The sequence below is a fragment of the Corythoichthys intestinalis genome, chromosome 8 (genome assembly GCF_030265065.1).
Source record: "Corythoichthys intestinalis isolate RoL2023-P3 chromosome 8, ASM3026506v1, whole genome shotgun sequence".
NCBI classification, from domain to species: domain Eukaryota; kingdom Metazoa; phylum Chordata; class Actinopteri; order Syngnathiformes; family Syngnathidae; genus Corythoichthys; species Corythoichthys intestinalis.
In genome coordinates, this window is record NC_080402.1 from 8,357,744 (window position 1) to 8,384,208 (window position 26,465).

At 40.1% G+C, this 26,465-nt stretch overlaps 1 protein-coding gene across 1 annotated transcript; it reads left to right on the forward strand.

The window, feature by feature from the left end:
* gaa2 (alpha glucosidase 2) lies at nucleotides 1–23,906 on the forward strand. The gene is made up of 21 exons (XM_057842368.1): nucleotides 1–148; nucleotides 4,574–4,673; nucleotides 4,799–5,332; nucleotides 6,045–6,190; nucleotides 6,270–6,435; nucleotides 6,530–6,626; nucleotides 9,945–10,064; nucleotides 10,158–10,276; nucleotides 10,870–11,001; nucleotides 11,070–11,180; nucleotides 11,244–11,357; nucleotides 11,451–11,535; nucleotides 14,125–14,242; nucleotides 14,317–14,450; nucleotides 14,526–14,677; nucleotides 14,795–14,943; nucleotides 20,243–20,384; nucleotides 20,467–20,565; nucleotides 20,642–20,806; nucleotides 20,878–21,024; nucleotides 23,180–23,906. Exons 2-21 carry the CDS (start codon nucleotides 4,593–4,595, stop codon nucleotides 23,240–23,242), a joined length of 2,874 nt encoding a protein of 957 aa, XP_057698351.1. The 5' UTR covers nucleotides 1–148; nucleotides 4,574–4,592; the 3' UTR covers nucleotides 23,243–23,906.
* The last annotated feature ends 2,559 nt before the right edge of the window (nucleotides 23,907–26,465 follow it).

Consider the following 26,465-nt stretch of genomic DNA (forward strand, 5'->3'; position numbering starts at 1 on the left):
CCGGAAGTTATCGCATTTACGATGCTTTTTAATGCAGCACGGTAATAAACAGCACCACACTCAACATTAGCATAGTGCAAACACGCATTTACCCGTCGGGTCATGTATTTCCAGAGCCTGTGGCTTGATTTGTTTGCTTAATATTCAGGTAAGAGCATCTTAAACCAACGACAATTTCAAATTCGTTTGACAGGTTGTCTAAGCTGCTGCTAAGCTAATGATGGCTAGCCTGTGACAGGCGAGTGTCGTCGTAATAATAATTATTTTTTACCACCATATATGTCACAATTGGGATAAACCTCAAACTTTTTAGTCTAAAGTCGTGTTTACGTGATTGTTCACAATGCGGAATAAGAGAAGGTAAGAAGAGAACGGGTCACGGGAGGTCAGTTTTTTTACACTTGGGAACGGTCACGTCTTATTGAATATTATGTAACATTACTTGTTAATAGTTTTATTACGCGTTATCATGCAGTTGGCACGATAGTTTGTGTGATAAAGTTGACAAAAGGGACGGTTTAGACTGGACTTTCACTAATGCTGAATAAATGCAAAGTTGTGAGTATAAAGTCACATGGCACATTTGACAGACTGTTACAAACCAAACGTAAGCAGAAAACATTTTTTTCTCATAAGAATCGTGGCTAACTTCCTAAAAAGAGTCATGAGGAACCTTCTGAATAAGGATATGACAGAAAATGACACTGCATACGGGTGCAGTCATTTTATGTCAGTTATATCCATGTGCATACTTGGCATGTGCCGGGTAGAGATTCTGACGGTATGATAACCTTAAGCCAAAATATCACGGTTTCACGGTATCGTGGTATCGGAATTACAGCTCTAAAATGTGTTCCTTTTAGACTAGGGGTCCCCATCTGCCGGGCCCCGGACCGTTACCGGACCGTGGCGTATTTGCTACCGGGCCGCACAGAAATAATAATTTATTAACGACCGCATTCTGGCCGAATTAACCCTGTGCCCCTGCTTAACACACCAATATCCCTGTCCACTCTTGATATAATACTACAGGATAGATTAGGATGATGTCATAGAAATCCATTGATTGGACTGCTAGCAGTACATCTTGTTTTGTGTGGATAATAAGGGTGTAACGTTACATTTGTATTGAACCGTTTCGGTATGTGGTGCTCGGTTCGGAACGGAGGCGTACCGAACGAGTTTCTGACGTAATGTAACCCTTACTTTTCGAGGCTGTGAGTCGATGGGTTGACAGTTTCTTTGTGTAGATTATATTTACTCCGTCTTCTCTACTATAATGAGGACCAACACGGTAGGACAGTATAACCCAGAAACGTCAACAGCGCAACAATGTGGCCGCCGCAAAAACGCAGTGAAACGCGGGCGTTAAAGTCAATCAGCCAATGCACACCAGTTGCAGTGCAGCCGTTAGACGCGTCCCAGAAGCGGCTCAACATGACGCACGCGAAAAGAACTGCAGAGTTTATTCTTTTACGCGAGATGCGACCCTCCTGCGTCAATACTACTACTGGTAGCTAGGATTGGGCAGACCGGAAGTCGCTCGTGTAAAAATATGGTGCATCCGGTCGATTTTCAAACTAATATGCAATCGTAACCCACTTTTTGAGTCCATCAGATCTCTTGAGTGGTAGATCGGGGCACAGTTGACTTGTCTTTGTTGATTTACTGCCGTCTTTTCTGCTATAATAATAATCAACACGGCCCCGTGTTCAATACAAAACCCTCCTACCACAACAAAACAAGTAGGAGCTAATATTCACATGGGAGCTAAAGTTATACAACATAAAATATGGAATATAAAGGAATACTACATCACATTTGTAAAATATAAACACATAATAAAATAAATAATAGCCCATTTAAATAAAATAAATTGAAATGAGCTAAAACACCTGTAATTAAATAATAAGAATAATACACAATACTATAAGATCCTGCTTACACAATTAAATTTATTAATTTCTGTGCGGTGCTTTAATTTGAGAAAATCCACCAATAAGCTTTTGAAAACCATTCATAAGAAGAAAAAAAAGATTCATTGAGGCATTTCATTTGTAAAATACATGTTAAAATCTTTGTCATTGGGATTGCTTTTCTCTTTAGCACAGGACTTCTTTTTTCTTCTTTCTTTCAGAAAGAAAGCTGAGCAATGCGCGGGGTCTGAAAGGCAAATTGTTGTTGGATTATCTTTAAATACTCGCTACTTTTTCAGCAGAATTCTAGCTTTGTATAGGCTAATGTTCCTATTGTTGAAAGCACAAAGGTGTGTAATAAAAAACTAGCAGATTTATATTTTGCATTTTGTTTTCTTACTGTACCGAAAATGAACCGAACCGTGACCTCAAAACCGAGGTACGTACCAAACCGAGAATTTTGTGTACCGTTACAGCCCTAGTATATAATATATCTGTGTGCGCTTGTCCTCGATAATAACGTATTACTAGGCTGCGAGCAGAGCACATTTGTTCCCGGAAATAATTAGCCCCCACACGAACGAAGATGACTGGAAAATAGATGTCTTTGGAGATCTTTTTTACGGCGAAAAGGGCACCTGACGAGCCAGAAGATGACCTCAAAGACCCACGAACTGTGAAGGAGTGGATTCGTGACCTGTTTGTGAATAAACCGAGTGATTCGAGTATGTCTGTGCAACAGGAGGATCAGCTTGTAGAGATTGCAAATGATGGCAACCTTAAACGTACATTTTAGACAACAACTCTACCAAGGTTCTGGATTAAAGTCATTTCGTAATATCCTGACATCGCTACGAGAGCATTGAAAACCTTGCTACAACACCGTATCTTTGGGAAGCGGGCTTCTTAATTAATGCTTAACGACAAGGTGAAGTCTTTAATGGTGAGAGAGCGGTGTGCAGTTGTTGTGTGCAGCTAATATGGCAGGATGTATCTGAGGAGAACTTTACTACATGTCGTTCCATGGTCAAACATAAGTTAATATTCATTTCGTTAAAGAAAGTTTGTAGTGTTTAGTTTGGAATCGCCGCATTTGCGGCCATGTTTAACGTTACGCGCATGCGCAGAGCCGCATCGTTGAAATTTTTGATGGGTTGCAAAATTTGTCAGAACACCGGTCCGTGAAAAAAAAGACCCAAATAACACCAGTCCGTGGTGCAAAAAAGGTTGAGCACCCCTGTTTTAGACATCTGGGTCAGACTTCATAACTATTGACGGGGCGCGGGGCCGATTAATAGGGGGGCTGCATTCTTGGTGTGGCTGTCAAAGCTGACCGAGTGGTATCACAAAGAGCTTTTTCCGTTGAAAATTCTTGTGAATAAATGCTTAAATCCCTGAATTCTTTATAGATATGAAAGTAAAACAGTCTTGATTCTTTGTTAAAAAAGCAAAAAAACGGGCAGTCATGCATTTATTTTACATACAGTGCCCTCCATAATTATTGGCACCCCTGAAAAAGATGTGTTTTTTAGCTTCTAATATATTTTTTTAATTCAAATAATATGGGACCTTAATGGAAAAAAATCCAACCTTCAATACAAGTGCATTCATTCAGTGGGGAAAAAATCCCACATAAAGAAAAAAATATTTGACATCAAATAATGTGTGTCACAATTATTAGCACCCATGGTGTTAATACTTTGTACAACCCCCGTTTGGCAACAAAACAAGGTCTGGAGACTGAGATGGCCAAGGGAGGAGCTTGATTTTGTGTCTGGTGAACCATTTCTGTGTAGATTTGGCCATTTGTTTAGGGTCATTGTCTTGCTGAAAGACCCAGTGACGACCCATCTTCAGCTTTCGGGCGGAGGGCAACAGGTTTTGATTTAAAATGTCCTGGTATTTTAAAGCATTCACGATGCCATGCACCCTAACAAGGTTCCCAGGGCCTTTGGAAGCGAAACAGCCCCACAGCATCACTGACCCACCCCCGTACTTCACAGTGGGTATGAGGTGCTTTTAAGCATGCGCATCTTTTGTGGCACGCCAGACCCACTTAGAGTGTTTGTTGCCAAAAAGCTCAATCTTTGTCCCACACAAAAATACACACGGTCCAGGCTTCAACTGGGACCGTGTGCTTTGGTCAGATGAGACCAAAATTGAGCTTTTTGGCTACAAACACTAAGTGGGTCTGACGTGCCACGAAAGATGCGCATGCTGAAAAGCACCTCATACCCACTGTGAAGTATGGGGGTGGGTCAGTGATGCTGTGGGGCTGTTTCGCTTCTAAAGGCCCTGAGAACCTTGTTAGGGTGCATGGCATCATGAATGCTTTGAAATATCAGGACATTTTAAATCAAAATCTGTTGCCCTCTGCCCGAAAGCTGAAGACTACCTGTGCTGATAATTGAAAATGTTTTTTAATTATAGTCAAAGAACCTTTAGCTTTGTGACCTTTCTTACCTTGCTTGACACATGAATTCTTTGCAGTATTCCTGGAATATCTGGATATTATCTAAATTTTAAGTTAAAAAAAAAAGGTCTTATTCACTAGGCAATTATTAACTTGCAAAATTGACCAGCTTATGTTTGCTACGCTATGACATCTCCACCTGAAACATATAGTTCAGTGCACTTTGTCCTGTTTGCTCTCTCAGACACTCACGCGGCGAAATCATGGTGTCTTATAAGCTGATACACCCAGAAGATGTGCACCTAACTGAAGGAAATCGCCTTGACGATGACGAGGACGAGCTGGTGAGTCAAATAAGTTATGATTCAGTGTTCTGGGTTCACGTGTTTGCTATATGTGGAATAGAAGCCACAATCATGAAATCAAACACTTGTTTAGAGCATTAACGTTCACTTTCTTCTGTCTGAAGATGTCACAGTCAGAAGGAGCCTCTTTGCTTCCCCGTCGTCTGCCGTGCTCGGTCACGACGGCTCTCTTGGTGATCGGCTGCCTGCTACTTCTCCTCTGTGGAGGTTGGTTGGTGGGCACCATGTTCTGGCTTCACCGCCCTTCCAACTTGCTGCCGCATAAACACCCGCCACCAGCCAGCACAAAAGCCAACACCTCCGAGGCTTCCTCTCTCTTCGGCGAGATTTGCGCTCTAACCCCGGAGACGTGGCGGTTCGACTGTTACCCTGAGAGAGGAGCGGTGGTGACCAGAGAGATGTGCGAAGCGAGGAACTGTTGTTTCATCGCCTCCGAAACGCCCCCCTCGGGACGTAATGGTATCCCTTGGTGTTTCTATCCTCCGGATTTCCCCTCCTACTCGGTGAAGTCGGTGAACGACACCAGCTTGGGGCAAAAAGCAACGCTTGTCAAAGATGTAAAGACTTACTACCCTGCTGACATCATGACTCTGGAGTTGGACGTCCGCTACGAGACGGACACACGGCTACGTGTCAGGGTAATGCCGAACGATTTATTGTTTTTTTATATATATACATATATATATATATTTTAAATATTGCCAACTATGAGGCTAGTTCGTAAGGAAATTAGCGGCCGCCATATGTAAACAAAGAGCTTTTTCCGTTGAAAATTCTTGTGAATAAATGCTTAAATCCCTGCATTTTTTATAGATATGGACGTAAAACTGTCTCAATTCTTGGTTAACAGCAAACAAAATGTGCAGGTAGCAGTTATTCTACGTAAATATTGTGAAGTATAATGCCAATGCTGAAGCGGCTAATTTCTCCCATTGATTTTTTTTTACAACGTTTCAAAATGCATGCATGGTACGAAAAATATAATTACCTCGAATCCTTGAACAAATCACTCCTGAGACAATCCTTCCTGTTTGTATGCGGTACAGCTTTCGTACTTTTTCCAACCTAAATCTGGTGTTGGATCGCTGAATGAGTTGACTAACTGCGACCGACTGCAAATAGGACAGCCCCCTACATGAAGGCGTTACGCAGTGACTGATGGATGTGACCCGTCAATACAATTATGAAGTCCATGTATACATATAATCGAAATTACGAGTTCATATTTTTCTGTGATTGTACTAGTGCTTGTTGATGATAGCTTAGCATGGTATGCAAAAGCTTCTATCTATAAACTCGTAGAAAAATTGTGTTTGATTCTTGTCTGTGCTCGTTTTTGCTATCAACTAGATCACAGACCCTTCAAGTTCTCGCTACGAGGTTCCCATCTCCATTCCCACCGTCTCCAAGAAAGCAGAACATCCCGACTACACCGTGGAGCTTTCTAGGGATCGGTTTGGTCTTATCGTGAGGAGGATCTCAACCGGAGCTGTGCTGTAAGTCATGCACTTTAGATTTGGGGGAAGTAGCGCGACGTCTCATAAGTCACAATATGTTTTGTTATTTTTTCAACAGCCTAAACACCACCGTGGCTCCTCTCTTGTACGCCGATCAGTTCCTGCAGTTTTCCACCTCTTTGCCTACCGAATTTATCTACGGCCTGGGGGAGCACCGCTCTAACTTCCTGCATGACGTCCAGTGGAACACTCTTACCATGTGGGCGAGAGATGTGCCTCCCATGGTGATGTGAAATTCGATTTCTCAACAGATGTGTGCTTTACCGAACAGTTTAAATGTTAACAAGACTTAACTAATGCAGTAGTTTTACATTTTAGGAAAAAACAAACCTATATGGAGTTCATCCCTTTTACCTTGCAATGGAGAAGGAGAAAAATGCACATGGATTCTTTCTTCTTAACAGCAATGCAATGGGTCAGTATTTAGCATTTTTGACATTCAAAATGGAGTCCACTCGTCATAAGTTCAGATTTAGCGATGATACAGTGAATGTGCCCCCCGAAAAATTTCCTCTTGTCTTTTTTGAAGGTTTTAAGTAGAGATCGACCAATATGGGTTTTTCAAGACCGATACCAATTATTAGTAGTTAGCTAATATTAATTTGCAGTAAAAGTGTAAAAATTGGCGGAAAAAAATTGAATAATGCAAACACTTACCGTATTTTTCGCACTATAAGTCGCACCTGAGTATAAGTCGCACCAGCCATAAAAGGCCCAACGACGAGGAAAAAAACATGTATAAGTCGCACCGTAGTATAAGTCGCATTTTTGGGGGAAATTTACTTGATAAAATCCAACACATAGAACAGATATGTCATCTTGAAAGCAATTTAAAATAAAAATACTATAGAGAAAAACATGCTGAATAAGGGTACAGTATTATAATGTTACATGATGCATGAACAACGAAATGCGAACGTGGACGGTTTGTTAATGTAACATAGCTATTAAGAGTTATTCAGATAGCTATAGCATAAAGAACATGCTGACAAGTTTACCAAACCATCATTGGCACTCCAAAACACCAAAATAACATGGGAAATGATATAATAATGTATCAATAATTTCACACATAAGACGCTCCAGAGCATAAGTCGAACCCCCAGCCAAACTATGGGAAAAAAAACTGTGACTTATAGTCCGAAAAGTACGGTAATTGAAATCCCTAAAGCGTGTTTATTGAACAACAGAAATGGAAAATCATAGCTCTGGAAGTGCCTGAATTTCCTAGACTTAGAAACAGCTCTTATAAGGTTGAATAAAAGGTTAGATAAATAGCTCTCTGAAATCTTTCCACAGAAAAGAAAGCCCTGATGACCTTGTCTAAGTATCCTTCAGCAAGATACTCAACCCCATGTTGCTCCTGGTGCTGCGTCACCAATAGGTAGATGAGTATGTAGTAAAGGTGTAACGGTACATGTAATAGTATTGAACCGTTTCGGTACGTGGTGCTCGGTTCCGAACGGACGCGTACCGAATGAGTTTCTGACGTAATATAACCCTTACTTTTCGAGGCTGTGAGTCGATCGGGTTACAGTTTCTTTGTGTAGATTATATTTACTCCGTCTTCTCTACTATAATGAGGACCAACACGGTAGGACAGTATAACCCAGAAACGTCAACGGCGCGACAACGTGGCCGCCCCGAGAACGCAGTGAAACGCGGGCGTTAGAGTAAATCAGCCAATGCACACCAGTCGCAGTGCGGCCGCGTGTTAGACGCGTCCCAGAAGAGGCTCAACGCGACGCACGCGAAAAGAACAGCAGAATTTATTATTTGACGCGAGACCGGAAGTCACTCGTGTAAAAATATGGTGGATCTGGTCGATTTTCAAACTAATATGCAATCGTAACCTACTTTTTGAGTCAACCAGATCTAATGAGTGGTAGATCGGGGCACAGCTGACTTGTCTTTGTTGATTTACTGCTGTCTTCTTTGCTATAATAATAAGCAACACGGCCCCGTGTTCAATACAAAACCCTCCTACCATAACAAAACAAGTAGGAACTAATATTCACATAGGAACTAAAGGTATACAACATAAAATATACAATATAAATGAATACTACATCACATTTGTAAAATATAAACATATAATAAAATAAATAATAGCCCATTTAAATAAAATAAATTGAAATGAGCTAAAACACCTGTAATTAAATAATAAGAATAATATACACATCCTGCTTACACAATTAAATTTATTAATTTCTGTGTGGCGCTTTAACTTGAGAAAATCCACCAATAAAGGTTTTGAAAATCGTTCATAAGAAAATATTTCATTGAGGCATTTCATTTGTAAAATACATGTTAAAATTTTTGTCATTGGGATTGCTTTTCTCTTTAGCACAGACTTCTTTTTTCTTCTTTCTTTCAGAAAGAAAGCTGACCAATACGCGGGGTCCGAAAGGCAAATTGTTGTTGGATTATCTTTAAATACCCGCTACTTATTGAGCAGAATTCTAGCTTTGTATAGGCTAATGTTCCTATTGTTGAAAGCACAAAAGTGTGTAATAAACAACTAGCAGATTTATATTTTGCATTTTGTTTTCTTACTGTACCGAAAATGAACCGAACTGTGACCTCAAAACCGAGGTACGTACCGAACCGAGATTTTTGTGTACCGTTACACCCCTAGTATGTCGTGTGAAGCGCTTAGATGGGCCTTTAAAAGGTGGAAAAGTGCAATACAAGTATTTTAATATCGGCCGGTGGGATTAAAAAGAAAGGCTTATACCGATGTACGTCAAATTTCCAAATATCTGTAGTTTTAAGTCTAATTTTCCAGCGGGAATAAATATTCAAAAAATTCCAAAAAGTGTAAAAAGGAAATCGGAGGCTTCTGAGAGAACTTTATGACAACATTTGCTATTTATTATTAGGTGTGAATCAGTGTTGCACCAATACCGATACTAGTATCGGTACCGATACATCACTAAGATGATGTCATCGGTGTCTGGGAGTACTAGGAAACAACGTAACGATGCCGTGCAATATGTACTTTTTGAGATGTAGTTTCAAACAACCGGTTGCCCTACCCAAGATGGCCGCCGAAGTTAAAAAAAAAACAAAAAAAGTCACGAGACATAGACATCCAATACATTTGAAGTGTCAGGATGAAACGTCATTCGCTGTCAGCCCTCTGACTTCAAATGGATTGGACGTCTAGCACCGTCAACGGCAGACAGTGATTTCAGCAGTCTGACCAAGTCATATTAGCAATTACTTTACAAATGAGTATGCAGTTAAGTGTAATGCAAGAAAAAAAAAAAAAATTTCAAAAAACTTAGCCAATTGCTATTAACTCCTTGGCTGCCACAGTGATAGACAGCCAATCCATTTTGACTGGGAAAAAATACTTAATGACAATTTTTAACAAAAAATAACTCACTGGCTGCCATTGACGGCACTAGATGTCCAATCCATTTTACCAAGTCGGGTTGGCAGTGATCATTAATTATACATTTAATAGTTAAATTTCACTTAATGCTATAAAAATGCAGCGCAAGGATGATGTTTTGACTTTTTTTTTTTCTTTTAGGCAGAAACATTTTAGATATTTGAATAAAACTGTTCTTTTAAACAAAATCACATATCTAAAAGATGACCATGTTGATCTGTATTGTGCTTTTCGATCGATTTGATAGGATCGTTGCTTAACTAATCAATGTATTCCTTCAGATCGATATATCTTAACACCCCAGATGTTAACTTCCTTATTCAATTCCTCCAGATGTTGTACTGCAACCTGCCCCAGCCCTCACTTGGCGCACAATCGGCGGAATCCTCGACTTTTATGTCTTCCTTGGTCCCGAGCCTGGAACTGTGATTGAACAATATCTGGACGTCATAGGTATTTAAGACAATACCCTGAAGCGGGTACATAAAGTACACGGGATGACAAATTTAACGATATGTTCAATATTGCTTCATTCTTTCTCCTTAGGTCGTCCAGCGATGCCGATCTACTGGGCTTTAGGTTACCACTTATGTCGCTGGGGTTTTAACTCGAGCAACTCCACTTGGGAGGTGGTCAAGCGCATGAGAAATAATGGGATACCTCAGGTAGCATGGATTAGTGCCGGGCAATATGATAATATAACGATAGCAAATCATGTCTCGTCATAAATTCCTTTTATCGTCACTATTGTCAATTTCGATCATATAAATATTGACAACTCTGAAGTTCTAATACGTATTGCTACAATAAATTATGCCAAACGGCCACTAGAGGTCCATGTATCAGCAAACCAGGGGTAAATCAGGGGTAAATCACCACACGACATAAACATATGGTGGGTGAATAAAGCAAAGTCAAAGAAAATTATTGAAAACCTATTTTTTTTTAACAAAACTGCAAAAAGATGGCAACATTTATCGATATTTTGATTGATTTCAACCGTGCTGAACCAATCGATATATTGATGCCAGATAGAGTAATTGTTACACAGCTCATTAATGAACAAAGTCACTGTTACAGTGGAACAGCATTGACCACTAACAAAGACGATAAACACGTAATTATTAACATTTTACAAAAAGTCACTGCAAGGCATCCTTGGTTCAAGTCTCAATATAATATTGTGATATATTTTGGTTAGAATATTTCCATTTTGCCCAGCACTACTTGTAAAACTTTCTACTTGTTTCATTCCAAGGATGTTCAGTGGAATGATATCGACTACATGGACCGAGTTCTTGACTTCACTTATGACCAAACTAACTTTGCCACATTGCCCGCCATGGTGAAGGACTTGCACGCTCACGACCAACGCTACGTGATGGTCATCGTAAGCGCAATAGCCCACACGTATTCACATATTTTTTGTCAGCGATGTCTGACGGGCTTTCTCCACAGGATGCCGGCATCAGCAGCGTCCAGACTGAAGGAACCTATTGGCCGTATGATGACGGACTCAAAAGAGGCGTTTTCATCAAAGACACGGAAGGAAAAACACTGATTGGCAAGGTGAGAATGAAGAATTAAGGATGCATTTTCCAGGCTAAGGAAACAAAAAATCTTTTTTTTCAGGTATGGCCAGGGCTGACAGCATATCCCGATTTTTCTGATAACGTCACTCATGAGTGGTGGTTTGAGAATCTGAAAAGGTTCCATGATCAGGTGGAATTTGATGGATTGTGGATTGTAAGTATCTTCACTTTGACAAATTAAAATGAGTTTGGTCATTGGCTACCACTGGTTTCTGTTGACCACTTCCCTTATCGTCATTTTGTTTAGGACATGAACGAACCATCAAATTTCGTAGATGGGTCGACTAATGGCTGCCCCTCAAACAATTTGGATAATCCACCATATACACCAGGTAAGCTAAAAAAAATTGTGAAAATATTTTGGTTTATTGATGCTATCTTTCTTGAATTTCTTACCAGCAACAAGTCTTATTAGTAGTCATTCGTTTATTACAGGGATGCTTAATATTTCGGTTTGGATTTAGCATCCTCTGTGTTTTTTCAAATTACGTTTTACAGTAATTATACTCAAAGACATCCTGACACTTTGTGACCATCATTGTGAGGTGGTTGGCACAAAGAGATTTTCTTTAAAAATGATGAAAGTCTTGTAAAATATTTTGGTGTTTTTTTTTTTTTTATTACCATAATTAATGCAGACATTAACAAGTAAAGGTGTGTGAAATTTCCGATTCTTAGATTTTTTGCGATTCGGCCGCTGAAGATTCAAGAACGATTCACAAACATCCATATTCAGATTATTTAAACATGCTAAGTAAGGCGGAACTAAAACACAGTCAGCGCGGTCTTCGGAATGGAATGAGGAATGGACCGAGAGTAAATATGTTGAACTCATGCCGCTCGATAAAAAAACAATACCTAACTGCGGCCGGCAGCAGCTACAAACAACACGCAACTACAAACAACACCCAGTTGCTACAAACTACGCCCACATAATGCTACGGTAGATATAACATGTCTATAAAACTAGATGCGAAATGACAGACTCGCCAGAGTTAGTAAACAGCCACCATCTGAAAGTAGTAGGCTTCTCAGGAAGGCTCTGTTGTAGCGAACCTTCTGAGCAAACCTAATTAACTTTATTCATTTTTAAATGTGTATGCCGTACGTTACGTTCAAAATCTGCACATTTTTCGCGCATTACTTTTTTTTTTTTTTTTTTCATCCGTTCGGATTTGGTCACCGTTTCTGCAACGAGACAATGTTCGTTAATACGTTGGTTGAATGACGCGAGAAAAGTCAGAGACACGGAGAGGGAAGAGTGTTTGTTGAGACGCTGTAGCAAACGCGATGCTAGGCTAGGTGGCGCCAATATTTCCTGACTGTAGCCGACAGCCTACAATCTACGCCTAGATACCTCATGTATATAGAACTACATGTGAAATGACAGACTCTGTAGCGTTAGTAAACAGCCGCCATTTTAGAGCAGTAAACTTCTCAGAAAGGCTCTGTTGTAGCGAACCTTCTGAGCGAACCTAATTACCTTTATATCTAAAATACTCCTAAATCGGCAAAATCTTGACTTGAATCTATCTTTAAATGATGAAACAGTTTTAAAACGTTGAAATGTCTAAAATAGACCAAAGGGAATTCATGGAATAACGGGAGCAATTTTAACAACTTTAACTGTTGATTCACAACATTAAATTGATTGAATGTAGTTTAAAGCTGCTGATACAGAATGGGGACTTGAATATTTTATTTACTGTTTTGAACTGTTTCCTTGATACTGAAATAGTAGTTTATTTAAGCATGGATTGATTTTTGTACAATTTTTGTAACTAATGCACGAAACATTAAAAGCATCTAATAGCTTGGGGGATTTGTGGGATTTTCCACTGATGTTGTTTGTGTGTTTTGCTTTTTTAAGACAGTTTACAATATTATTTGCACGTTTTACTGACTGACTATGCTATTTTTGTTTGTTATTTATAATGTTTTGTGTTTGTCACTGAATAAACAGGTCAGTTTCTTGTTAGGAACCGTTGTGTGTTATTCAAACTCACCTAATTCAGCTGACTAGTTGTTATCAAGAGTACTAAAACCTTTTTCAACATGAGTCTGACAACTAAGTAAGGAGGCTAAATAACTTAAAACTTTAACACATGCTCAAATAGGCCGGTATCGGTATCGGCCAGCATCGGTATCGGATCGGAAGTGCAAAACAGTATCGGATCGGAAGTGCAAAAACCTGGATCGGGACATCCCTAATAAAGACGGAAGTCGATGCGAACGCTTTCGCACGAATCCTGCAAGGAGGGCAACGCAACAAAAGAGACAAAAGGTTTTGTCCGAGGCGGGGGAAAAAATGGAGGCTATCAGGGACAAAATGATACTCAAGACTAAACAGTGGCGCGGATTTCACTCACTGGCGTGAAACCCCCCAACCCCACCCCAACCGAACTCGTCAGGGCAGACAAGTTCGGGTGGGGTGGGGGGTTTAGCCACACTAAGTCACACGGTTGATAACCGTCATATGCTATTGCTTAGGCACAGCTAGATTCATTACCTTATTATTATTCATCCTTGACACAGCCGCTGGAAACAGAAATTTCGTTTCAATCATCTGCAGGCGACCAGGAGATCATGATTTCACAGCATTGTGCGGTTGTGCGGTGGTCCTAATGGGAAAAGCAGTTTTCATTCAAGTAAAACACTAACACTTTTGTCAACCGGCGTCGCTAAAATTGACCAAAACTGAAAAGTTACCTTGTGTTGCTTTAGTCTAAAAATTTACCTCATAGTAATGTTTAACTCTACAGTTGAGACAAATATCATTTTTTAGATTTTTTTTTTTTTTTGGGTATAATTCTGAGCGTTGAATACTTGGATTGTACAACACCGCCCTATGGTGGTTGAGTTATAGTAAGTGTGACAACCAACCCCATTCGCTCCTAATGTATAACTATCTAAACTTTTAGGAGTGTTGGGAGGTTTGCTGCGAGCCAAAACGGTGTGCGCGTCAGCACCGCAGAAGCAATCGACACATTACAACCTTCACAGCTTATATGGACTCATGGAAGGGGAAGCTTCTGCAAAGTCAGGAAATGACTAAAATCCACTTTGTGTCCACTTTTTCTGCCATTTGATCGACCATTTTCTCTCCTCTCCAGCGCCCTGAGGAGGATCTTGGGAAAAAGACCTTTTGTGATCTCTCGCTCCACCTTCCCGAGTCAGGGAATGTACACTGGCCATTGGCTGGGAGACAACAGAAGCCAGTGGCAGGACCTTTACACTTCGATAGCAGGTCAGCAGGGCTTATGAAACCATGCTTTCATACATGGTTTCGAGGATTTGATTCATCTCTTTTCTCTCCTTTCAGGAATTTTGACTTTTAACCTCCTTGGCATCCCGTTGGTGGGAGCTGACATTTGTGGCTTCAGCGAACAGCCGCAGGAGGAGCTGTGTATTCGCTGGACGCAGTTGGGCGCATTTTACCCCTTTACTCGCAACCACAACGCCATTGACATGAAGGTCGGGCTCCAACAACACAATAGAACCAACCAAGTCATGCAATATGATTTCAAATGTATTTGTTTCTTTTTTTTCTTCCATTTTTTGCCTCAAAATTCAAATTTACTCTCTTTATAGCCACAAGACCCAACTGCGTTCAGCCCGCTAGCCAGCACCGCCATGAAGAAAGCTCTGCTGCTGCGTTATTCCCTCTTTCCGCTCCTCTACACGCTCTTCCATCACGCACACGCAAAGGGGCACACTGTAGCTCGACCACTCATATTCGAGTAAGTAAAAAAATACAAATGAAATCTGTTTGTTTGGGAAAATACAAGCAAAGATTGGAATGAAAAGGTAGAAATAGACAGCGATAAGACTTGCAGATATGACAAAGATTGTGCATCGCTTGGCTTCACTGTGACTACGGTGATAGATGAGGAAAGATCGCTGTGTATATTGTGTCTCAAAATGTTGGCAGCAGACTGCATGAAGCGAATTTATTGAGTTTATTCAGCGAAAACATGACAAATACTGCCAGCAGTCCTACTGTGTTTATCACAATTCTGTAAACAACTAGCAAATGTGGGGATGATTTGCTGTACTGGTCGGTAAACTTACCCGAGTCACTTCCTGTTTTTGAGGCGGTAACTTCATGTTGAGTTTGGGGCATTTCCACGTCACATCCTGTTGATTTTGGGGCAGATTTGAACTATTTCTTCTCTGCTTTGGGCCAATTTCTGTTGATTTAGGGGCATTTGTGGCTTCCCTTCCTTTTTGGGGGGTGCAGGAGGTGTGGTAATGACCACCAGTAGATTTTTTTTGTACGTTAAACATCAATAGGACTAAATGTAAATGTTTTTGTGGATGTTAACCCTTTTAGGCACATGGTCAACAGCTATTTAAAATTTAAGGCGATGTTTTTAGTCATTTAAAACTTGAAAAAAAACAACATTTTTTTTACACTTTAAGCCTTTAAGGCAACACTCGGTAACTTTTTAACCTTTATAAAATATTTTCATAACATTTGTGATACAGTGGGGAGAACAAGTATTTGATACACTGTCGATTTTGCTGGTTTTCCCACTTGCAAGCCATGTAGAGGTCTGTAATTTGTATCATAAGTTCTCTTCAACTGTGAGGGACGGAATCTAATACAAAAATCCAGAAAATCACATTGTATAATTTTTAAATAATTGTATTTAACTGCATGACATAAGTATTTGATACATTACCAACTAGTAAATATTTTGGCTCTTAGTTCTTTTTTAAGAACCCCTCCTGTTCTCCACTCATTACCTGAAGTAACTGCACCTGTTTGAACTTGTTACCTGTATAAAAGACACCTGTTCACATGCTCAAACAAACAAACTCCAACCTCTCCACAATGGCCAAGACCAAAGAGCTGTGTAAAGACATCAGGGATAAAATAATAGACCTGCACAAGGCTGGGATGGGCTACAGGAAAATAAGCAAGTAGCTTGGTGAGAAGGTAACAACTGTTGGCGCGATTATTAGAAAATGGAAGAAGTTCAAGTTGATGGTCAATCTGCCTCGTTCTGGGGCTCCATGCAAGATCTCACCTCGTGGGGCATCACTGATCATGAGGAAGGTGAGGGATCAGCCCAGAACTACACGGCAGGACCTGGTCAATGACCTGAAGAGAGCTGGAACCACAGTCTCGAAGAAAACCATCGGAAACACATTACGCTGTCATGGATTAATATCCTACAGCGCACGCAAGGTCCCGCTGTTGAAGCCAGTGCATGTCCACACAGGTCTGAAGTTTGCCACTGACCATCTGGATGATCCAGAGGAGCAATGGGAGAAGGTCATGTGGTCGGATGAGACCAAAATTGAACTTTTTGATCTGAACTCGGCTCGTCGTGTTTTGTTTGGAGGAAAAAGAAGGATGAGTACAACCCCAAGAACACCATCCCAACCGTGAAACGTGGAGGAGGAAACATCATTTTTTGGGGCTGCTTCTCTGCCAAGGGTACAGGACGACTGCACCGTATTGAGGGGAGGATGGATGGGCTATGTATCGCCAGATCTTGGCTGACAACCTCCTTCCTTCAGTGAGACCCCTGAAGATAGGTCGTGGCTAGGTCTTCCAGCATGACAACGACCCAAAGCACACAGCCAAGGCATCTAAAGAGTGGCTCCGTAAGAAGCATCTTAAGGTCCTGGAGTGGCCTAGCCAGTCACCAGATCTGAACCCGATAGAAAATCTATGGAGGGAGCTGAAAGTCCGTGTTGCCCGGCAGCAGCCCCGAAACCTGAAGGCTCTGGAGAAGATCTGCATGGAGGAGTGGGCCAAAATCCCTGCTGCAGTGTGTGCAAACCTTGTCAAGGACTACAGGAAACGTTTGGTATCTGTAATAGCAAATAAAAGTTTCTGTACCAAATATTAAGTTCGATTTTTGTGATGTATCAAATACTTATTTCATGCAATGAAATGCAAATTTATTATTTAAAAATCATACACTGTGATTTTGTTTTTTTTGTATTAAATTCCGTCCCTCACAGTTGAAGAGAACTTATGATACAAATTACAGACCTCTACATGCTTTGCAAGTGGGAAAACCAGCAAAACGGGCAGTGTATCAAATACTTGTTCTCCCCACTGTATGTCAACAGACAATTAATTGAATGACACCTCTTTCATATCTTGAGTGGATCTTTATAACTCTATTATAAGATGCACACAGACTACATTTCATTGTGTCAAAGTGTCATTTTTTCAGTGTTGTCCCATGAAAAGATACACTTAAATATTTGCAGAAATGCAAGAGGTGTACTCACTTTTGTGATACACTGTATATTCATTACCTTATAACTTTTCATCCTTCACACAGTCACTGGAAACAAAAATGTTGTTTAATCCATCTGCAGGCGGCCATCATGATTTACGACACGATGCGGGTGTGCGCTGGTCCTCATGGGAAACGCAGTCTTCCTTAAGGCAAAACGCTCCTGTCAACCAGCGTCGCAAAAATCGATTAAAACTGAAAAGTTACCAAGTGTTGCTTTAACATTTTACAGAGCAAGTGACTATTTGTGGTCATATAAAAAACGTAAATATTTGCTATTTTCTTTATTATGTTTTCAATATTTTAATTATTATTCTATTTTTAGATTAAAAAATTAATACAATACAGTGATCCCTCGATACTTTGCGCTTCAAACTTCGTGCCTTCAGTCCATCAGATATTTTTTTCAATTAAAATAAATACAGATGAGCTGTCCCGAGCGATCGCGTAGGTCACTCTCGCTCCCTCCCGCTTCCTGCTCTTTGATCGTCAGGCACTGCACTGGAGAATTAAAGTTAACGATGTTGACATATGTTTGTGTTTGATCTTGCCAGAGTCCCGGACTTCAGAAGTGCTACATGCATCAATCATCGTTTAACTTGTTAAACAGTTGCTGTGGCAACTCATTGTGTGTAAGTGACCAGCTTGAGAGGATTTAAAGAGACTCAGTATGAAACATTTAATAAAGCCAAGCATTTTCCTACTACTTTATCCTTGTTCAAAAATAATTTGATAGGACGGTAACATTTTTAAAACGTATCATAATTACTACATTTGAAGTGCTTAAAAACCATTTATTAAAATATATTCACACGTATAAATATATATATATTTTTCAAATTATACTTTAAGTGAAAAAACATGTCTTATACAGTGGGACAAATAAGTATTTAGTCAACCACCAACTGTGCAAGTTCTCCTACTTGAAAAGTAATTGTCAACATGGGTAAACCTCAACCATGAGAGACAGAATGTGGAAAAAAAACTGAAAATCCCATTGTTTGATTTTTAAAGAATTTATTTCCAAATTAGGGTGGGGAAAAAAGTATTTGGTCACCTACAAACAAGCAAGATTTCTGGCTGTCAAAGAGGTCTAACTTCTTCCACTCGTACCTGTATTAATGGCACCTGTTTTAACTCATTATTGGTATAAAAGACACCTGTCCACAACCTCAGTCAGTCACACTCCAAACTCCACTATGGCCAAGACTAAAGAGCTGTCGAAGGACACCAGAGACAAAATTGTAGACCTGCAGCAGACTGGGAAGACTGAATCTGCAATAGGTAAAACGCTTTGTGTAAAGAAATCAACCGTGGGAGTGATTATTACAAAATGGAAGACATACAAGACCACTGATAATCTCCCTCGATCTGGGGCTCCATGCAAGATCTCACCGCGTGGCGTCAAAATGATAACAAGAACGCTGAGCAAAAATCCCAGAACCACACGGGGGGACCTAGTGAATGACCTACAGAGAGCTGGGACCACAGTAACAAAGGCTACTATCAGTAACACAATGCGCCGCCAGGGACTCAAATTCTGCACTGCCAGACTTGTCCACCTGCTGAAGAAAGTACACGTCCAGGCCTGTCTGCGGTTCACTAGAGAGCATCTGGATGATCCAGAAGACGACTGGGAGAATGTTTTATGGTCAGATGAAACCAAAATAGAATTCTTTGGTAGAAACACAGTTCTCGTATTTGGAGGAGAAAGAATACTGAATTGCATCCGAAAGAACACCATACCCACTGTGAAGCATGGGAGTGGAAACATCATGCTTTGGGGCCGTTTTTCTGCAAAGGGACCAGGACGACTGATCTGTGTAAAGGAAAGAATGAATGGGGCCATGTATCGAGAGATTTTGAGTGAAAATCTTCCATCAGCAAGGGCATTGAAGATGAGGCATGGCTGAGTCTTTCAGCATAACAATGATCCCAAACACACAGCCAGGGCAAAAAAGGAGTGGCTTCGTAAGAAGCATTTCAAGGTCCTTGAGTGGCCTAGCCAGTCTCCAGATCTCAACCCCATAGAAAGTCTTTGGAGGGAGTTGAAAGTCTGTGTTGCCCGACAACAGCCCCAAAACATCACTGCTCTAGAGGAGAGCTGCATGGAGGAATGGGCCAAAATACCAGCAACAGTGTGTGAAAAGCTTGTGAAGAGTTACAGAAAACATTTGGCCTCCGTTATTGCCAACAAAGGGTACATGACAAAGTATTGAGATGAAGTTTTGGTATTGACCAAATACTTATTTTCCACCATGATTTGCAAATAAATTCTTTAAAAATCAAACAATGTGATTGTCTTTTTTTTTACCCCACATCTGTCTCTCATGGTTGAGGTTTGCCCATGTTGACAATTACAGGCCTCTCTAATATTTTCAAGTGGGAAAACTTGCACAATTAGTGGTTGACTAAATACTTATTTGCCCCACTGTATGTATCTCTTTCCAATGCTAAATCTGAATAAAAACGTTGAACACGCACAATAGGGGGGGCGCTACTTTGTTTTTCACTTATAGCTGCGGGTTCTGGACCACATTAATGGCGAAAAACGAGGGATCACTGAATGAAAACTAAATTAAAACTAAAATAGTTGAAATACATACATTTTTTTCTCCGTGGTATTTAACTCATTGCATGCCATTGATTGCGATAGATATCCATTCCATTTAAGCCAGGAAGACTGTGAATGCTCATGTTTCAGTACCATTGACGTCTAGCGGCGTGAATAGCAGCCAGTGAATTAGATGAAATATCGCATTTCTGATCTCAACAGATTTCCAAAGGACACAAAAACGTACAAGATTGATAAGCAGTTCCTCTGGGGGCGGAGTCTCCTGGTGACTCCCGTGTTAGAACCTGCAGTCGACTTTGTGGAAGGCTACTTCCCAGAAGGACTGTGGTATGACTACTACACGGTAAGTAACACCTGGATCTAAACGTCAGACAGTCAAATCGTTATGGAGTTCTCACACGACTGATTTTGTACCTTTCACCCAGGGCGACGCGATAAACAGCACGGGTGAAGACATTCGACTCTCTGCTCCTCTTGATAAGATAAACCTGCATTTGAGAGAAGGCTCCATTATCCCGACGCAGGTAATCTTCATCGTACCTACTGTAGATTAACATGTATTATGTGTTTTATGAGTATTACTTTGCGTTTCATGGAAAGACTCCCAATCTGACCTTATGGGTTAGTAGCGGGCAGCCACTTCACATGGTTTCCGCGCTTTCTGAGAACGGTACAGCCTGTGGCGATTTGTTCTGGGACGACGGAGAGAGCCTGGACACTTACGAGAACAACCAGTATGCTTACATCGTCTTCAGCGTGGCTCAGGTTTGCACACTGCAGAAAAACTACAGGATTCTAGAGGGCATATTAACAAACACATCTGACTTCTTTTGTAGCAAACGATGACCTCTCAGGTGCTTCACAACCACTTGGAGGCCACCTACATCACTGTGCAGTCGGCGTCCTTCTACGGTGTGAAGGAGAAGCCCAGCAAGGTGCAGGTTAACTCCAAAGATGTGACATTTGCCTACAGGAGCAACAAGGTGAGAGATGCTGTAAAGCATGGTGTCAAACTAGTGGCCCTGGGACCAGATAAGGCACGACACGTCATTTTGTGTGGCCCGCGAAAGTAAATCGTGTGCGTCCATTTTTATTTTTCTCTATTTTGTGAACATTTTTGTTGCCTTAGATGAAACATTGAAGACTCTGGGAGAATGGTGATTTACCGTAATTTTCAGACTATTCACACGAGCACTGTTTGGTCTGTTTTAAACGGACCAGAGTGCTTATTTTCAGATAGTCCAATTCGTTTTGTAAACGTGAATGCGCATTCGAACTCTAGTTCGGACCAAACAAACTGGTCCACTCAAAAATCGTGGCTCTTAGTCCGCTTTAAGTGCACCCTGCTTCACTTGTGAATGCAACCGGAGCAGGGTGTGCTTTTGCCACTTTATGTGCAGCTCACAGCATGGAGCAGTGATGCTCTAGGCTGTGATGGTACACGTAGGGCATCCTTAGAAGCGGAAGTACAGGGCGGATGCTATTCAAAATCAGCAAAGGCGAAGATCACAGACGATTAGCCACGGCCAAATGTTGTGCTGCACTAAGCAGTTGCGTTTGATACACAGAATCAGGTTTTAATGTGGTGATTGTGTTCTGCATGCTGTTGCTGATCGTACCATGTGAGAGTGACTGTGTGTTTGTGCATTTTTCTTATTTTTTATATACGCTAGTTCGCTCGGCATAGAGTCAGGAAGGAGCGACCCCGTCGCTGGACGAGCAGCGACTTGCTATGCTGCACTACATTGCGTTTTTCTTGTTGTTTTGTTTTGTTTTGGGTTTTTTTTCGAACTTGCATGCCTACGAAGTTCTGCTTCACAAAAATTATATACAATTTAACATGTAAAAATAATGCTATGCTACATTACGCGCAGCATGACAGCACCACGCTGTGAAGCTCCACACTCCCTCCCCGCACAGGAGGGAAGTATTTCCTCTTCTATTTGTCCAATCCATGGGTGCGCCTTTTTTTCTATGTGACGCTACTCGTAAAATTCGGTTGGCGCAGTATGAATGCTGAATTTTTTTCAACAACTCATTTGCAAGTGTGGCTGCAAGGTAGCTCTCTATCTGGACCCTGTCCTCTTGGTCCAGTGTGAAAGCACCCTAAGGCGCTCCTGACGATAAGCCGCACCCACCAAATTTGACACGAAAACGGAATTTGTTTATAAATAGGCCGTACCAGACTATAAGCCGCAGCTGTCCTAACTGTAAAATGGGATACTGACATCAAAAGATATTAACCGGTAACACTTTATCTGACAGCAGGGTCATAAGACTGTTACATTTATGACATGACACTGTCATGAGCATTATTGAATTCTTATGAAAGATATCATTAAGTGTCATCCGGCAATTTATCTCACTTTTCAATAGATATATGATGTAAGATGTCTGTATCAAAATGAGGGGGGAAAAAGCAGCGGCTAATGGTCTTAAAATTACAGTACTATTTTTTTCCCTTTTATTAACATTAAAAATGAAAAACTTTAAAAAAAAAAAAATTTTTTTTTTAAATAATAAGTAATTATAAAAAAAAGACTTTCAAATTTTCCATTTTGTTAAATTTAAAAAAAAAAAGATTTTTGAATAATAAAAATGTAAATAGTTAAAAATGAAATAAGAATTTCAGAGAATATTTACTTTTCTCTCAAAATTTGAAATATTATTTTCTTTTTAAATAGTTGAATAAAATAAAATGTTTTTTTTTTTAATTAAACAATAATATTTACTGTTTTTCTCAATTTTTTGGTATTTTTTTTTTAATTAAAAATCTTTTTTAAAAATGTATTTTTATAAATTCTTCTATTTAAGCTAATTAAATGTGAGTAGCCCAGATTGCCTGCCCTTTATGTGACGTCATCAATGCTCTTTTATATGCACCTGTGTTCATCAGTATGTATGTGCATGGGTAGAACTAACATCACAAAATGGCTGCGCCCATAAACTCTCATTGTTTCTTGTTTTCAAACATTATTTTCTCCATTAGAGAGGTCTAGAAATTTATGATTTACATACTTTAATACAGTCTTTCCAATGAATGTCATTTATCCTATGTGTTATCTGTCCCTTTAACTCTTTCGCTGCCAATGACTCGCTGGTCTTGACCTTTACCTCTCTGTCTTTCTGTCCTCGCAGGTTTTAACGGTAGAAAATCTCGGCCTTAAACTCAGCCAGAACTTCACCATCAGTTGGAACTGAGGCCTGCGCCCATTAGCTTTGTGTTGTCATGTACCTGCCGATGATCTCCAAGTAAGCCTCAGAGACTGTCACCTCATAAATTCAGTCAGATTTCTTATGTGTTTTAGTGACTGGACTGAGAATGGCTTCACCCAAGTACATTCTAACTTTGGGCAAGGACACTTTTTTTCATAGTGTGTGCACGTTTTTGGCAAGAGTGTATTTTTCAAAATATATTTTGAAATGATATTTTGTATGGTGAGAAGGAAGACTAAAATTAATCTATTTGAGTGCAGTAAAAAGGATAAAAACCCTCCAGCTGAATAGCAAGGATATATAGGATAAATGCAAATATACATTATATTTCAGTAAGCATTTCTTTGTGGATAAATGCACATAAACCTGTATAAGTGCATTCATGTTCAGTAGGGTCTAGGTTATGTATTTAAGGAGGTTGTCCCTGTCACCCCAAAGGCAAGACTTCATGTGCAATAACAAGGAGACAACTGTGAATGCTGCTACTTTTGCACTAATTTATGAGATGGACAAATGTGCCTTGTGATTTCTTTTGCATTTTGTTGTAGAGATGCTGCTTGCTGGCAGAATTATTTTTCATAATATCACCTTGGCCTTTCTTGCATGTGAAAACTAGTGCCGCAATAAAGTATTTGAGTAAGTGAAGGCATTTTTTCACTTGTACTGCACACTACTTCCGCTAGATAGCAGCATTTTCCCTTTTTTTTTTTGTCTAGCTCTGGTTCTTAACCTTGCTAAAGGTACGGGTTTCGCAGGTGGATTCACCGAACCCTTTGGAATTTAATAATAAAGCCATTTTTTTTCCCGAATTCAAAACCTAGAAAAGCTAACATCCAAGTGAATTCTTGTTCAAATTTCTTCCAAATTTCAAATTTACTATAAATTTGGCATTTTGCTGTTGATTTTCATGTTGAAAAATGAAAAGAAACACGTGTAATTACACACTGTTCTTTTTTTTGCTTTCGTGTCTACATTCAGATTTTGTTATCACATCCTTGCATCACATACTATTTTCATGGCGTAAAATGACGCAATTTAATTATCTACACGGTTCACGCTGTCTGTAGGTCTGTTATACTCAGTGTTGTTAATCTTACTGAAAAAAAGTAATTAATTATAGTTACAAATTACTTCTACCAAAAAGTAATTGCGTTAGTAACTCAATTACCTGAATGTAAGAGTAATTAGTTACTTGGCAAAGTAATTGGTGATAATTACTTTTTTTTTTTTTTTTTTTTTTCCCCTCAAAAAAAAAAAAAAAAAAAAAAAAAAACATTGGCCACACTATGTGAAGTTTTTTGTGGAGGTTTTTCGTACAATTGGCCCGAGCCCAATTCTTTACCCTAATTTACCCTTTACCCTGAATCAACTGTTAAAAGTTGTTAAAATTGCTCCCATTATTGCATTAGTTCCCTTCTCTCTACTTTCGACATATGAAAGTTTTTAAACTGTTTCATCATTTAAAGATAGATTCAAGTCAAGATTTTGCCGATTTAGAAGTATTTTAGATAAAAAGTTACTTAGGTTCGCTAGGAAGGTTCTCTACAACAGAGCCGTCCTAAAAAGCCTACTGCTTTAAGATGGCGGCTGTCTACTAACGCATTTAGTGCCATGTCTGTCATTTTGCATCTAGTTATATCTATATACAGTACATGTGATATCTACCATGTCTACCATATCTACCATAACATGCGGGCGTAGTTTGTAGGCTATCGGCTACAACATGTATTATTGGAGCTACCTAGCATCGCGTTTGCTCGGCGTCACAACTTTCTTGCCTCCTCCCCGCTCCTGCTCTGCTCTGTCGTCTCGGTGAGTCTGTCTCCCTCAGACTTTTCGACCAATATAGTAACGCATGCCTTTCCGTCCTCAGTAACGGTAACGGTGTTGCCAAGATGAGAAAAGTAATTAATTAGATTACCCACTACTGAAAAAATAACGCCGTTAGTAACGCCGTTATATTGTGACGCCGTTATTAACAACACTGGTTATACTCAGTGCTTAAAGGGTATGAAAACGCAAAGGGGGGGGTGAGACATCAATAGAACCGTTATGTGCCAAGATAACAAATATTGATAAAATTAACAAAAAAATCAATCACATTAATGAGCAATTATCGAAAATGACGAACATTTCCGAAAGTGTTCCGGAAACAGCCGAATGGGGCGGAGACGTCATAACAAGGAAACCAAAGGTAGAGGCAGGTGCCATCGTTGTTTATCAACAAGGGAGTTGCGTTCGTGTTTTATCAAAAAATCGCTAAAATGGTTCAAACCTGTCATGCTATGTGGTTTACAAATAGCCATTTGTCGCAGTGTAGTACCCATGAGTTCCCGAACGCGAGAAAAAGAGCTGGACTACGCAGACAATGAGTAAAGTTCGTCAGTGCTAAGAGGGCTAGTTTTGCAATTTTACAGGGAAACGGGAACCTGACGAGCCAGAAGATGTGCCTACAAGCTCAAAGAAAACAAAATTTATGCTACTTCCCAATCACTAAAGACCCACGAACTGCGAAGGAGTGAATTCGTGACCCGTATGTGAATAAATCGAGTGATTCAAGCATGTCTGTGGAACAGGAATATCAGCTTGTAGAGATCGCAAATCACGGCGACTTAAACGTACATTTGAGACAATAACTCTACCGAAGTTGTGGATTAAAGTCATTTCGGAATATCCCGACATCGCTTGGAGCGCGTTGAAAACTGTGCTACAATTTCCAACATCGCTAGCTTGACGCTAGCTTCTCTCACTCTCCCATCTTGTCTCAACGAAACAAACTCAGCCCTCCCACTGATTCAGCGGGTGAGTTGTATTTTTTCCCTGCATTTAACACAACGGGGCTAAAAACAAATGCTATTTTATATTTGCTGTATTTTTCTGCCGCACATTGCCGGTGTTCTGACAAAGTTGGCATGCGCGTAACGTTAAAAAGGACGCGAATGCAGCGATTCCTTAGTACACACTACAAACTTTCTTTAAAGAAAGGAATATTAACTTACGTTTGCCATGTTTGGCGCACACAACAACTGCACGTAGCCCTCTCACTTAACGACTTTGCCGTGTCGTTAAGCGTTCATTTACGCCATTTCTGTGTTGCACATGTATGTTTGTGATGTAAATAGTTTTTTAGCACCATTGGATAACATTGAGAGTCCAACTGAATATAAAAGTGGGACACCGGTCTGTGAAAAAAAGACCCAAATCACAC

What these genes read in the sequence shown, in the direction of transcription:
- gaa2 (XM_057842368.1), top strand. Translation starts at nt 4,593, where the DNA reads ATGGTGTCTTATAAGCTGATACACCCAGAAGATGTGCACCTAACTGAA. An exon ending in AACGCTACGTGATGGTCATC is followed by an intron (nt 11,002 to 11,069) that starts GTAAGCGCAATA and finishes CTTTCTCCACAG; the next exon opens with GATGCCGGCATCAGCAGCGT. An exon ending in ACAACGCCATTGACATGAAG is followed by an intron (nt 14,678 to 14,794) that starts GTCGGGCTCCAA and finishes CTCTCTTTATAG; the next exon opens with CCACAAGACCCAACTGCGTT.